Source organism: Lygodium microphyllum, chromosome 27, assembly GCF_053477565.2.
Source record: "Lygodium microphyllum isolate KBCC chromosome 27, Lygodium_microphyllum_v1.1.10, whole genome shotgun sequence".
In the NCBI taxonomy this organism is placed as follows: domain Eukaryota; kingdom Viridiplantae; phylum Streptophyta; class Polypodiopsida; order Schizaeales; family Lygodiaceae; genus Lygodium; species Lygodium microphyllum.
In genome coordinates this window covers 34,721,985-34,735,276 of record NC_141161.1, presented here as the reverse complement: position 1 = coordinate 34,735,276, position 13,292 = coordinate 34,721,985, and the positions used below count along the sequence as shown (strand labels likewise).

Sequence of the window (13,292 nt, the reverse complement as noted above, 5' to 3'; positions counted from 1 at the left end):
ATGCTCAAATGAAACAGAAGTTGTAGATGTACCTGAACCTCGATTGAAGTTCACATATGCAAAGCCATCCGGATCCTGTACCTCAAACGAAGAAACAGGCGAGGGTTTTGATTCATGCAACACAAAAGAATTGTACAAACCTGACATTGGACCTGGTTGAGATGATGAAGATGGATCACCAGACGTTTCGAATGCCGTATGTCCTCCATGATCGGAGAGGTGGCTAGCCTCACCAACTGGTTTGGATGTGGTAGCAAAACTGGTAGGAGGGGTGTAAACATCACCATACTTGTTGCTATAGTATTGTGAGAGTGCAGCGGTGCGGAAGCGTAGGACTGAGAGAGAGAGAGAACGCAGAGAGAGAAGAGAGAAAAAGAGACAGTGGAAGATGAAGATCTGTTGTATAAAGTGTGCTGAATACAAAGATATGCAGATATATACACGGGCGCAGTGCGTTGGACTGCGTGTCTCCACCTCGACGATGCAACCTGCTGTTCACCTCGAAGTCCACTGCAGTCTGCACTGTCTCTTGTTTGAAATCTGTGAACAGAGACGAAATCTGCGCGTGCCACCGGTCTGTAATCTGCGAGCAGAGAAGTGTTGGAGACTGCTGGAGAAGTCGGCTATTTATAGCCAGAAAATTGGGCGAAAATAGGGCACCAGAAAACAGCCGACTGCCTGAACAGGTCGGACTGCCACGTGGCAGTCCGACTGTGCAGTCCGACTGCACACTGCTGTACCTGTCCGACTGGTCACTGCTGCTCCTGTCCGACTGCACCTGCCCTGCTGCTCCTGATCAGGCTGTGATCTCTAATACCCCCTCTCAGAGCCTGGGCAGGGCAGAAGCCTGAGGGATCTGGAATGTCACCGAAGTAGAGCCTGGGGAAGTGCCTTCGTAAACAAATCCGCAAGATTGTCCTCCGTCTTGCAGTACTTCACAGTGATGGTCTCATCCAGAAGCTTTTCTTGGATGAAGTGGTACTGGATCTCTATGTGCTTCGTCCGGGCATGAAAAACAGGGTTCCGTGCCAAGGCAATGCAACTCTCATTGTCACATTGCAGCAAAGTAGGACGAGTCTGGGAGCACCCAAGCTCCTCCAATGATCTCCGAAGCCACACAGCCTCACATGTGGTGGAAGACGCAGCCCGATACTCTGCCTCAGTAGTAGACGAAAGGGCTACCGTGGGCTGCTTCTTGCTACTGCATGAGATAACACCTGCACCTAAGGTAAAATAGTAACCTGTAGTAGACTGCCTGTGGTCCACATCACCGGCCCAATCCGAGTCGCTCCAACCCGCAAGTACAAGATCTGAACCATCTGTCCCTGCGGGATAATGAATCCCTAAATCAGACGTCCCCCTCAAATACCGAAGTATCCTCTGAGCAGCCTGCCAATGCACCGTCTTAGGTTCACTCATGAACCCTGCCAAGAGCCCAACAACAAAACAAAGATCAACCCGTGTGTTGAGAAGCCAAATCAAGGATCCAATCAACTGACGATAGCGGGAAGCATCCGCTATAGGAGAAGCTGAATGGAAAGTGGCCTTCCAGTTCGGATCCATAGGAGTAGAAAGGGTCCGACAATCCTCCATCTCAAAAGACACCAAGAGCTCCTGTACATATCTGTGTTGAGAGATGAAGATCCCCCTCTGAGACTGATAAATCTCATGTCCCAAAAAGAAATGGAGTAGACCCAAGTCCGTCATCTCGAACGTCCGATGTAAAGCTGACTTCATCTCTTGGACCTGCTGTGCATGATCACCTGTGACAATCAAATCATCAACATACAACACAAAAAGCACACAACCATCCTCGGAAGTGTGAACATAAAGCTGCGGATCGGCCTTGGAACGCCGATATCCCAATTGAGACTGGAGGAACGAATCAATCTTCTCGTTCCATGCACGAGGAGCCTGCTTGAGGCCATACAAGGCCTTCTTCAACCTGTAGACTTTCCCATCTGAGGATCCAATACCAGGAGGCTGATCAACGTAGATCTTCTCCTTCAAATCACCATTGAGGAAGGCCGACTTCACATCCAACTGGTAAACAGGCCATCTCCTATGGCCAGCCAAGGTAAGAACAGCTCTAATGGTCGCCATACGAGCAGTGGGGGCAAAAGTATCATGACAATCAATCCCTGGGCGCTGTGCAAAACCTTTAGCAACAAGGCGAGCCTTGTGCTTATCCAAAGAACCATCGCTAAGGTATTTGGTCTTGAAGACCCACTTGATGTCAATCACCTTTTTATTCGGAGGGCGGGGCACGGGTGACCAAGTGCCATTCCTCTCAATAGCCTCCAACTGGGCTTCCATAGCTTTCTTCCATGGTGCGGACTGTAAAGCCTCCTTCACGGAGGTGGGCTCTCGATCCTACATAACACAGGTCATCAAACAATAGTTAGAGCAAACAAGCTCTGTAGAATGTGCCTGGTGCCGCCATGACCGCCGCGGACCATCCTGCGGTTCCCACTCCTCAGGAACCCCCTCGATCCTTGAATCACGGAGTGTGTCACGGGCCCATCGAGGAGGAGGCCGAACCTCCCCTCGTCTCTCTCCATCAGCGGAAGACTCTGGAATATCCACTGGTGGTAACTCCTCAGGGGTGACCGGTGGAACAGTAGACTCTGTGTCAGAAACAGAATCATAATCAAAAGGCACGGGCTCCAATGGAACTGTAGCAGGAGCCCAACTCTCCCCTGGATCTCCAAGAACGGGATGCTCCGCACTCGTGGATATGGTCGGAACCTCCACAAACCGCACATCGCGGCTAGTATACACATTTCGCTTGACGGGATCATACAATCGATAGCCTTGGGACTGGGAGCTATAGCCAACAAATACCTGTCTTCGGGAAGCTGCTTCAAATTTATCACGGTGAGCCTTGGGAATGTGAACAGAGGCATCACACCCAAAGACCTTAAAGTAAGAAACATCTGGTTTGGTCCCAAAGTAAGCCTCAAACGGGGTCATCCCATCAACGGCCGAAGTGGGGGATCGATTAAGGATGTGGACGGCAGTAGCCACAGCCTCGGCCCACAGAACCTGAGGGGTCTGTCGGTGCTCCATCATGGTGTGCGCCATCTCGATCACACTACAGTTTTTCCGTTCAAGAATGCCATTTTCTTGAGGAGTGTTGGTATTGGCAAACTCCTGGTGAATACCTTTATCTGCACAAAACCGAGCAAACTCATTAGAAACAAATTCACCACCCTTGTCGGATCGCAAGGTCTTCAACTTCCGGCCCGATCGGTTCTTCTCAAAGAGAAGCCAATCCTTGAAGTGGGAGAAAGCTTCTGACTTTAATGCCAAAAAATAGGCATGCCATCCTGCTGTAGTCATCTACGATCAGCATGAAGTACGAGCTCCCACGCAAGGACTCATTCCTCATAGGGCCAGATAGATCCGTAGATACAAGCTCCATCGGTGAAGTAGACTGCCGCGAAGCTGTGTGGGGAATGGCATCCCTATGCTGCTTCCCCCGAATGCAGGAGACATATGGCTGCTGGCTCACCACTATATCCGGCAACCCTCGAACAAGCTGTCCACGTGACGCCCTCCGAAGATAATCATAGTTGACGTGACCAAACCGAGCATGCCATAACTCTGACTGTGATTGTGAAGTAAGAAGAAGAGTAGAGAGGGCGGTGGAAGACTTCAATTTATAGATGCCGTTCTCCTCATATCCGGATGATAGAACCTTCCTCGACCCACGATCAAGGACGCGCACCGTAGTACTGCCAAACTCCACCAAAAGTCCAAGGGAGCAAATCTTATGAACTGATAGGAGATGATACCCTAAGCCAAGTACATGCAAAATCTCGTAGGTATGGGTATCACCTCGTCCATCTGGAATAAGCTGCATCTTACCCCGTCATGCAATAGACACTGAAGAGCTATCTCCAATGAGAATCTGCCCACACGAGGGTCGCAACTGAGCAACACCATCTGATGAAGGAGTCATGTGCCGGGAGGCACCACTATCAACGATCCACTCGCAAGCCTGGGGAGCCGTCATCGCAGCATCAGAAGCATTCGGTGAAGAGTCCTCAATGACAGCTAGATGAAGAAATGCAGCTGATGAGGGTGCAGCCACCGCTCCAGAATCCTTTGTGTCCTTCTTGTTGGTGTCTTTCTTGTCTTTGTCAGGGCAATCCTTCTTCCAATGGCCAGTCTTTCCACAAATATGACATGTGGATTCTTTGTCCTTGTCCTTCTTTGACTTGTTATCCCCCTTCTTCTTCTTTTGGTCCTTCCCCTTCTTCTGAGAGGCTTGACCTGTCAGCGCCTCCGACTTGGAAGCATTCTGTCCCTTTAGCTGTTCCTCTTGGTCCAAGACCATAGGAACCAACTCTTCCCACCGAAGAGTAGACTCCCGCCCCGAAGCAATAAGGGCGGAGTAGAATGTACCGAATCGTGGCGGCAACTGGGACAATAGTGTGATCGCCATGTCTTTGGAGGAAATCGGCTTCCTCGCATTCTGAACCTGCATCTGAAGCTGCCTTAGCTTGTTGATGTGTTCCCGTAGCGAAGAAGACTTGTTTTACGGACAAGGTCCGCATCTGTACCTCCAAAGAAACCCGCTTCATAAGGGTCATTCGATTGTACATCTGATCAAGCTCCAGCCATATCTCCCGAGCCACCGTCAAGTGCTCGATGTGAGCGATCACGGCTGTAGTACAAGATAGAAAAAGAAAGGAACGAATCCTGGCATTCAGTTTGTCCCAATGAGACTGAGCCTTGGGCAACTCCGCACGAGCATCGGAAGAGAGTTTGGACTCATCTCTTGCCGAGGGCCGGTCGATCTCCTCCTGTACAAGCTCCGCCAAATCATAGGACTCAAGGATGGCCAACATCATGATGCGCCAAATGCGGTAGTTGTCGCCGTCGAGCTTCTGATCTGCAGGAAGAGCCGGTAAGACAGACACCTTCTGGTCCATAATCGACTGGAACTCCAAGTCAATCTCTGTAGACATCTTCACCTGTAATGCCTTCACAAACGCAAAAGCAGCCCCCTCTGACTGTGAAAACTCAGCCTGCTAAGGCTCTTCCGCGTCCTGAAACTTCTTCACCCGCCGGAGGCGATGAAAAAGCAAAACCTGCACTTGTAGGCTTAAAAACGCAAACTTCCTCCGGGTCAAACAGCGGGTAAACAGCAGCAAATCCACCACCTGGACTCCTTTCCTATGTGCCCACGCTTGCCTCAGCCTTGTTCCGAGGCACAGCCCTCCTGTCTGCCCTCAAACGCTGAAAACGCAAATTTGTGTCGCGATAGAAACTCCTCTTCAGGTTGGTTCTGTGCTCAGTCAGCCCTCAAACACTGCTCTGATACCATGTCAGAGTGCAACGGTGCGGAAGCGTAGGACTGAGAGACAAAGAGAACGCAGAGAGAGAAGAGAGAGAAAGAGAGTGGAAGATGAAGATCTGCTGTATAAAGTGTGCTGAATACAAAGATATGCAGATATATACACGGGCGCAGTGCGCTGGACTGCGTGTCTCCACCTCGACGATGCAACCTGCTGTTCACCTTGAAGTCCGCTGCAGTCTGCACTGTCTCCTGTCTGAAATCTGCAAAACAGAGCCGGAATCTGCGCGTGCCACCGGTCTGTAATCTGCGAGCAGAGAAGTGTTGGAGACTGCTGGAGAAGTCGGCTATTTATAGCCAGAAAACTGGGCGAAAATAGGGCACCAGAAAACAGCCGACTGCCTGAACAGGTCGAACTGCCACGTGGCAGTCCGACTGCACACTGCTGTACTTGTCCGACTGGTCACTGCTGCTCCTGTCCGACTGCACCTGCCCTGCTGCTCCTGATCAGGCTGTGATCTCTAATAAGTACTCCTCAAAGTCCTCCTCTGTCAGTGAAGGTGGAGTATCGTCCTCCTCACAGAGTCCATAATGCCGTCTTAGGGCCTCCAATGATGGAGAAGCCTGATAAGACATCATAGGAAGTGGAGAAGAAGGTGTGTGGGACATTGTGACGAGTCGTATTGTGTGCCTCGCACAAAGACTAGCTCTCCACAATATCCGCAGGATACTCTTTACAAGAGCACCGGCTTTGATACCATGTGAAGGAAACTACTAGGGTTTGCACTGAGGACACACAGAGTGTATGACCACGACAAAAACACAAAGAGACAGACACAGACACAGAGGGCAAAACTCAAACCCTAAACGCAAAACTCAAAACTCAAACCCAAAAACTCAAACACAAACAGAAGAAGGGAGAGATAGAACACAACTCTGAAGTGAATGAATGCTGTAAATGAATGTGTACAGTGTGCTCAAGGGCAGAGCAATGTCGGAGTGTGACGTTGACTGAGACAGATCCCAAGTCTGTGACCACCAGTCAGAGTGTAGGAGTGCTGAATAGTGAATGGCAGTAGGCTAGTCACCAAAACGCAGCAGTCTGGAGGCTGGAAACTGGTAAACGCAGCAGTGTACCTCCAATCGGAGACTGGAAACTGTGCACAGGCTCCTGTAAACAGCAGGCTGAAACAGTGTTTGAGAGTGTCAAGGTCTACAATGCTGAAAACGCAGGCTGGCTGACCCTGGAGATGATGGACAGTAGGCTAAACAGCAATCTGGGACAGTTTGGAGCAGTCGCCAGCAGCTGAGAGCTGTCGCCTACAGCCATGGACAGCCTGAAGATAATGTGACTGCAGTTGATGATGGCTGGACAGAAGATGGAGGCAGGCTGCAGGTTGGAAACTGGGCGCCAACAGCAGCAGAGGGTGTGTGGGCTGGTGTAACCTGCAAACAAGGATTATGGTTGAATGGGGGCAGCCTGTCTATTTATAGATGTGGAAGGGTGCCCCAAAAATTAGGGTTTTCACTAAACTCTCTTGAACCACTCCCCATTTTAGGATTTTACTCTAAAAGGGCATTTTTAGTGTGTTTTTGGGCTGTTTAAGAGGCTAATTAGCAAGTAATGCATATTTTAGCTCAACATGGTGGCACCTCAACACTTTGGATATCACCTTTTGCAGGCTAGACAGCCTGTTAATCTGGCGGACAGACTCCTCTATTGCTGTGTATACTGGATCTATCTTTGTTTTGGATTGGGAACCCCCTTTGAGTGCGGACGTCATCAACTGCTGCAGAGCTCATAACTTGTGTTTTCAGTCAGCATACTTCCTCGGCATCACGTCCTTGCTTCCTACCTTGGATACTCCTCGTCTCCATCAGTCTTTTCTGATCAATAGGTTGATGAACCTCGTACAGGTGGAGGACGCCCTAGTTGCAGCATCATATTTGTTTTCTTACAGGCACTTATTGAAGGACTTCTATGGCCGACATGTATGCCATGGGGGATTGTGTGGTTCTAGACACTTCAAATTGACCACCATCGTTATATTCTTTTGGGGTTTCTAGTCCTAGATTGGCATTGATGGCACCTCTTGAGCAGGTGCCAATCCTACCCTCTCTATCTACATCCGACAAGTTGGATGGGACGAACTACCCTCTATGGTCGTTTCGCATGGAGTGTCTCCTCGACCACTGTGACCTTTGGGATTTTGTTACTGTCCCTATACCCTGATCTACTGTGGATCCTCATGATGATGTGATTGCAGATTCGGTAGCTTTATGGGATCAGTTGAATGTTAGAGCCCGTTCTTTTCTCCTTTTGAGTTGTATAGATTCTATGCTTGTGCATGTTAGATGTATGTGCACTGTTGTAGAGGTTTGACAAAGATTGGCATCTCTCTTCCAGATCCAGACATCTGGCATCGATTAATTCTTTAGTTGAAGCTACGATAGCTTTGTTGCAGGTTTCCCTACAATGAGGGATCACATTTACCTTGGGGGCGAAGATTATTTACCTTATTTAGGACAATTTTGGTCGATTTCTTTAGGAAGGCTCTTCCATCATCTTAAGTTCTTTGTCATTTGGGCTTCTTAGGAGTTCATGTGCACCCAATATTTGAGAGGGATTTGTGAGCCCCATACTTGTGTCAATGGGAAGATTTGGAGCTCTACCATTTAGTTAGTTTCTTATCCATTTCATATGCTGCAGGTCTTTTGGCCATACATTGTAAGACCGGCCTAATAACTCCCAAGGGTAGTGTCACTAGAGGTGTGAAAGGATTCAACATTTACACGTGACATTTTCAATCAAAATATTAATTTTGGAACTGCTAGCTCTTGGTGTGGTGACCAGCTGCATGGTCAGAGGGGCAGTTCACTGTTATCAGGAGCTTTATAGCTCAAAGGTAGGACCAAAGGAACTGTTATGCACTTTATAGCTCAAGGGCAGGACTGAAGGAACTTTTAAAATGTGCATTTCTAAGGTTCATTTGAAACTTTCACATTAATGTGAAAGTTTGGGTTAGTAAGTAGTTGACATTTAATGTACAGGCAGGCCTTTTGTGACTTGTGCAGTTTCAAGCTGCCCTCTTAGGATTTAATGCATTAACAAGCAGCATTTAAACAGCTTGTGGGATTTTAGAGCTGGTGCATGCAATTAGAAAGCCTCTCTGGCTATTTGCGGCTCCTCATCTTTCTCATCCAACAGCCATGAGTTTGTTCCAGCTCTTCTTCTCAGTTTTGCTGCAGATGGTCTCAGTTATCAGCTATGGAGAATGCTTATACAGCATGCATTAACAGTCTTTTGAGAGGCTTGTAACGATGAGTAGTGATAATGGATTTTGGGTTTAACAGACATATAGACTACTCTCTGTCAACTGAAGTTGTTATATGTTACTGCTTTCAGCAACCAGATACTTCTGGACTGCAAAATCTACTGAAACCACTTGGTGACGTTCTGACAAAAGCATCAGCCTTGACAGAAGGCAGAAGAACTGATGCGTACAATCATCTTAAAGTAATTGCAGAAAGCTTGTCAGCACTCACATGGGTTGCTTTTACTGGAAAAGATTGTGGTGAGTGATCCGCTGTCATTGATTTTCTTCATTGAAAGAGTAGTTGTCAAAACTTATAAACATAGTTGTATTGCTGGTTTCTGATTTTCAGGTATGAGTTTTCCAGCAACACACATTGAAGAAGCTTGGCAATCAGCTGAATTTTACAATAACAAGGTGTGTAAATCTCTACTTTCTGAAGGCTCTTAAAACAGGCACTTTTATAACTTTGCTTTTCCTCTTGCCGTGCTTGCACAGATCCTTGTCGAGTATCGGAACAAGGATGCAAATCACGTTGAATGGGCTAAATCAATGAAGGAGCTATTCTTGTCGGGCTTGCGGGATTATGCAAAAAAGTTCCATGCCACTGGACCTGGATGGAATCCCAATGGTGTCGATTTTAAAGGGTTGAAGACTGAGTCAAGCCCTTCAACTGTGGTCAAGGCAACCCCACCACCACCAGTGGCCCCTCCACCTCCACCGGCAGGCATCTCTTTAGTTGCAGCAGATCCTTCTGGGGGATCAAGGGAAGGGATGAATGCTGTTTTCAAGGAAATTAGCAAAGGAGAGGCAGTAACTTCAGGTGATTGAAGCTGATGAGTAATGTGTGCATTTTTCTTTTCTTCTTCAGAAGCTTGTACATGCCAAAATTCATGGCGGGCTTATCTTATATGCACATGCAGGGCTGCGTAAGGTGACTGCTGACATGAAGACTAAGAATCGGGCTGACAGAACTGGTGCAGTTCCAGCTGCCAGCTCTAAAGGATCCATGGATGCTCACACTGCTCCTGTCAGTGAAAAATCTGGGACACCAAAATTCGAACTACAAATGGATCGAAAGTGAGCATGTTTCTATTTTACATCTTATGCATGAATGTGGGAAACGTGGATGAGACTTTGATTCACTTAAAAACATTTTTGATCAGGCCTATGTTTGCTCTCTTTTATTAAGAGATCAATTTAGAACATTGTGAAGCACAAGCCATGAGTGCCTGAGCTTGTGCCCATTTCATCGATGGGTGATTGATTTTATGGGAAACTGCTGTGGCTTAAAGCGCCCTTGAAGCCTATTGTAAGCAGTGCAAATTATCTAACCTGAAGGTTGAATGAACCAAAGGAAAGCCATGATAATTGTCATGGTAAGCTGTGAGTGGCTATCTAATTATCAACACAATGCTCTGCTTCATGGGTAGCTGCTTCTCACAAGTGCTCAAACTGGTCCAATTTGAATTGCAATATCAATCCAGCTTTTATGATCAACTCAACCTGCAAAACTGTCTGTTAGGTTGTCCGATGTTTGACCTTTATGGAACCATGTGTCTGGGTTGAGTTTCATCCTGATTGGCTGCAACTTTGTTTTTGGTTTTGATTTTCTTTTTATTTACTTTTTGTCGAGTTTTCCCCCTTGCTGTGCAAAGGGTTGTTTGGCCTCAAATAGGTGAAGCGCATCGCTGTCTTGAGTGGTTCTACATCAGATTTAACTGCAAATTTGACCAGTTCTCAACAAGCTTCACTAATCAGTTGATGCTAAACTTGTTCAATCATCAGTAGATATCAGTCTAGATATCTGCTTGGCCAGTCTGCTCAGCAATAATCAACAGGCACTCCTCATGAATCCGGCATTTTTTGGAACAGTGTGTATGCACTTTTAAGTCAAGTGCTTGGTTTTAGGTCCCTTGGCTTCAGTGATGGCAAGGAAGAAAGCAACTGCATCATAAGGCCATGCATTTTTAGGGTCGATAGTTTTACCCAGAGTTTTCGTCCTCTTCGCCCTTTGAAAAGACATAATAGGTTGGCTCATCTCACTTAGAGAAACTTGAGACTCAATTGTTGCTTTCTCATTGTGTGGTATTTCAGCTTCAGTGCTTGCTTATCATGGAGGCTTCCACTTGTGGCTCCCATGGGTAACTCGCTTGCATCTATATCAAAATAGAGTTATTTTTCTTTGGTCCAGATCTTTTGGAAGTCTTATTACTCTCATTGTAACATATTGAGCATGTTCTTGTGATCATGTTGTGTGATGTTGCTATGACAATTGCTTTCTCTATCTTCTCCTATTTCTCTTACTAGTTCCACCCAGATTGAAAATTAGTATTGGAGCCTAAGCTTGGCACCTCCATGTCAACACTAACACCATTCAAAGAGATCCTTGTTTCTGAAAATATCATGAAACAATTTATGAGAGGATTTGTGTACCAATGATATGCATTTTGGAGCTTGGAGGACCCTATCCCAAGCTGTCTATGGTATCATCTGCTGCCCCAATTTCTTTTTAGAATTGTTCGTCTTCCTCTAGGAGGTGGATGATGGTGAAGGAGGCATACATAGGCTGCCGGATGTGGAGTGCATTCTTGGAGACAAACCCAGAGACATAGCTTTTCCACTTATTCTAGATATAGGTTCCATGGAGATATTGGGGTGGCCCTTACGATAGACAAGGGTTGTCCATATCCGACAAATGGATTGAATTTTTCGACTTGTCTTGTTCAGCATGACTTTTCCGATGCACACAATGGCATCTGATCCAAATTGTATGAATGCTTGGAACCACTTGTTTGTGAATATCTAGGGTAACTTTTGGGGCTGTTGTATTTGTTGTTTAGGCTTCCTCCCCCACACAACGCATGCGTGCATGTGCACATACATACACCCACCCAATACATCATGCTCTGTGTGTGTGTGTGTGTGTGTCCCCATTCCCTACTTACAATAGATTCTCTCCATCTCTTCCCCTGTCTCATTCCATTTCAACTTTCAAGCTCTCTAGTCTCAATCTCTCTCTCTCAAGCTCTCTACTACTAGCTGTAGCTCTCTGTCCTTATGATCGGGTGAGAATAAGCCACCTATAATGGGTAGCATCTGGAAGGGAATCTTCGATCGACAAAAGCTTGGACTAAGATTGACCAAAAGGTGTTTGAGCCATACACATTTCAATGTAGTCGTAAATGCTGCTCTGTATTCAACTTCATAGCTAGATGTGGCCATTGTAGATTGCATCTTGCTCAACCAAGAAATGCATGAATCACCAAGCATGAAACAATTGCTACGAGTGGACACCCTCATGTCAAAACAATGAGCCCAATCATTGTCTATGAATGTGTGCAAGCAAAGAGTACCCAATGTTTGAGTGCCTTTAAGATAACGAAAGACATGTTTGATTGCTTGTTGCCAATGTGTAGTACCAGGGTTGTGTATAAAGCGTGCCAATTGAGAGATCCCAGATCGAATATCTAGCCGTGTATTACACGAGTACAATAAAAAAAGCAACAACTTGCTGATAAAGAGACATATCAAAGGGTTTTCTTGCATCCTCAAGTGTAAACTTGTGGCGTGTCTCAACGGGAGTAGAGATAGGCTTGCAGTCTTGCATTTGAAAACACTCAAGAAGTTGCCCAATATACTTAGACTGTTGCAAAATAATGCCCCTCTCAATTGCAATAAATTGTATATGAAGATAGTAGTGCAAGTGGCCAAGATCTGTCACATCAAACACATGCTGCAATTCATCTTTTAAGGCTGAAATATGTGTCTCATGAGGTCCAGTCAACACCATGTCATCCACATAAAGAATGAGAATCAAGAGGCTATCCCCATCTTTGTGGACATGAAGTGCTTTCAGTGTGTGAATTACTTAAGCAAAGAGCAATCAAGTATGCATGTATCTTCTCATACCATGCCCTAGGTACTTGGTTTAAACCATCGAGGGCCTCATGCAAACGGCACACTTTGCTTTTTGACCCTTTTTAAACAAAGCTAGGAGGTTGAGTGACATAAACCTCCTCATGAAGATCACCATTTGGAAAAGCAGTATTCACATTCAATTGTTGTACATGCCAATCATAATGATCAGCCAAAGCAATGACACTACGAATGGTGGTCATATGTGAAGTGGGTGTGAACGTTCCATCATAGTCAATCCCATGTTGTTGGGCCTACCCTTTGGCAAGAGGAGGTGCCTTGTAACGATCAATGCTACCATCAAATTTGCGTTTTAATTTGTAAACTCATGTAGTGCCTATAGCACGCTTGCTAGCAGGCAAGTTACATAACTTCCATGTAACATCTTTATCAATAGAGTTTATCTTTGATTGCATAGTTGCTATCCAATGTTCATTTTGTAAAGCATCATGTAGAGAAACAAGTTCTTGATTGCATGTTGTAGCTACAAGTGCTTGTGTAACCAAGTTACCTTGTGCATGGCGAGTGGCTGCTCTAGTTCTACCGGGAAGTGGAACGGACTATTTGCTGTTCTGTAATGTATCTAACAACCATCTAGGGATTTTTTAAGCTTCTTGAATAGTAGCCCTCTCATCAGCCACTTCATAATCAGCAATGTCTTGATCAATGGATGAAATTATGTTGCTGTTTAGTATGTGCTTGCTGTTAATTTTGTTGTTGTAAGTAAGTGAGTCATAAATATAGTATAACTCACT

At 46.1% G+C, this 13,292-nt stretch overlaps 1 protein-coding gene across 2 annotated transcripts in view; it reads left to right on the top strand.

Moving 5' to 3' along the window:
• Positions 1-13,292, top strand: part of CAP1 (cyclase associated protein 1) — a 108,389-nt gene that overhangs the window by 17,779 nt on the left and 77,318 nt on the right. For both annotated transcript variants that reach the window (XR_015689136.1, XM_087669609.1), the window contains exons 2-5: positions 8,712-8,880; positions 8,972-9,036; positions 9,118-9,442; positions 9,543-9,699. Coding sequence is in view for 1 of the 2 variants with exons in the window: in XM_087669609.1 (XP_087525735.1) it covers positions 8,712-8,880; positions 8,972-9,036; positions 9,118-9,442; positions 9,543-9,699 (716 nt within the window). In the remaining variant the exon portion in view is untranslated. The remainder of the gene's footprint in view (positions 1-8,711; positions 8,881-8,971; positions 9,037-9,117; positions 9,443-9,542; positions 9,700-13,292) is intronic.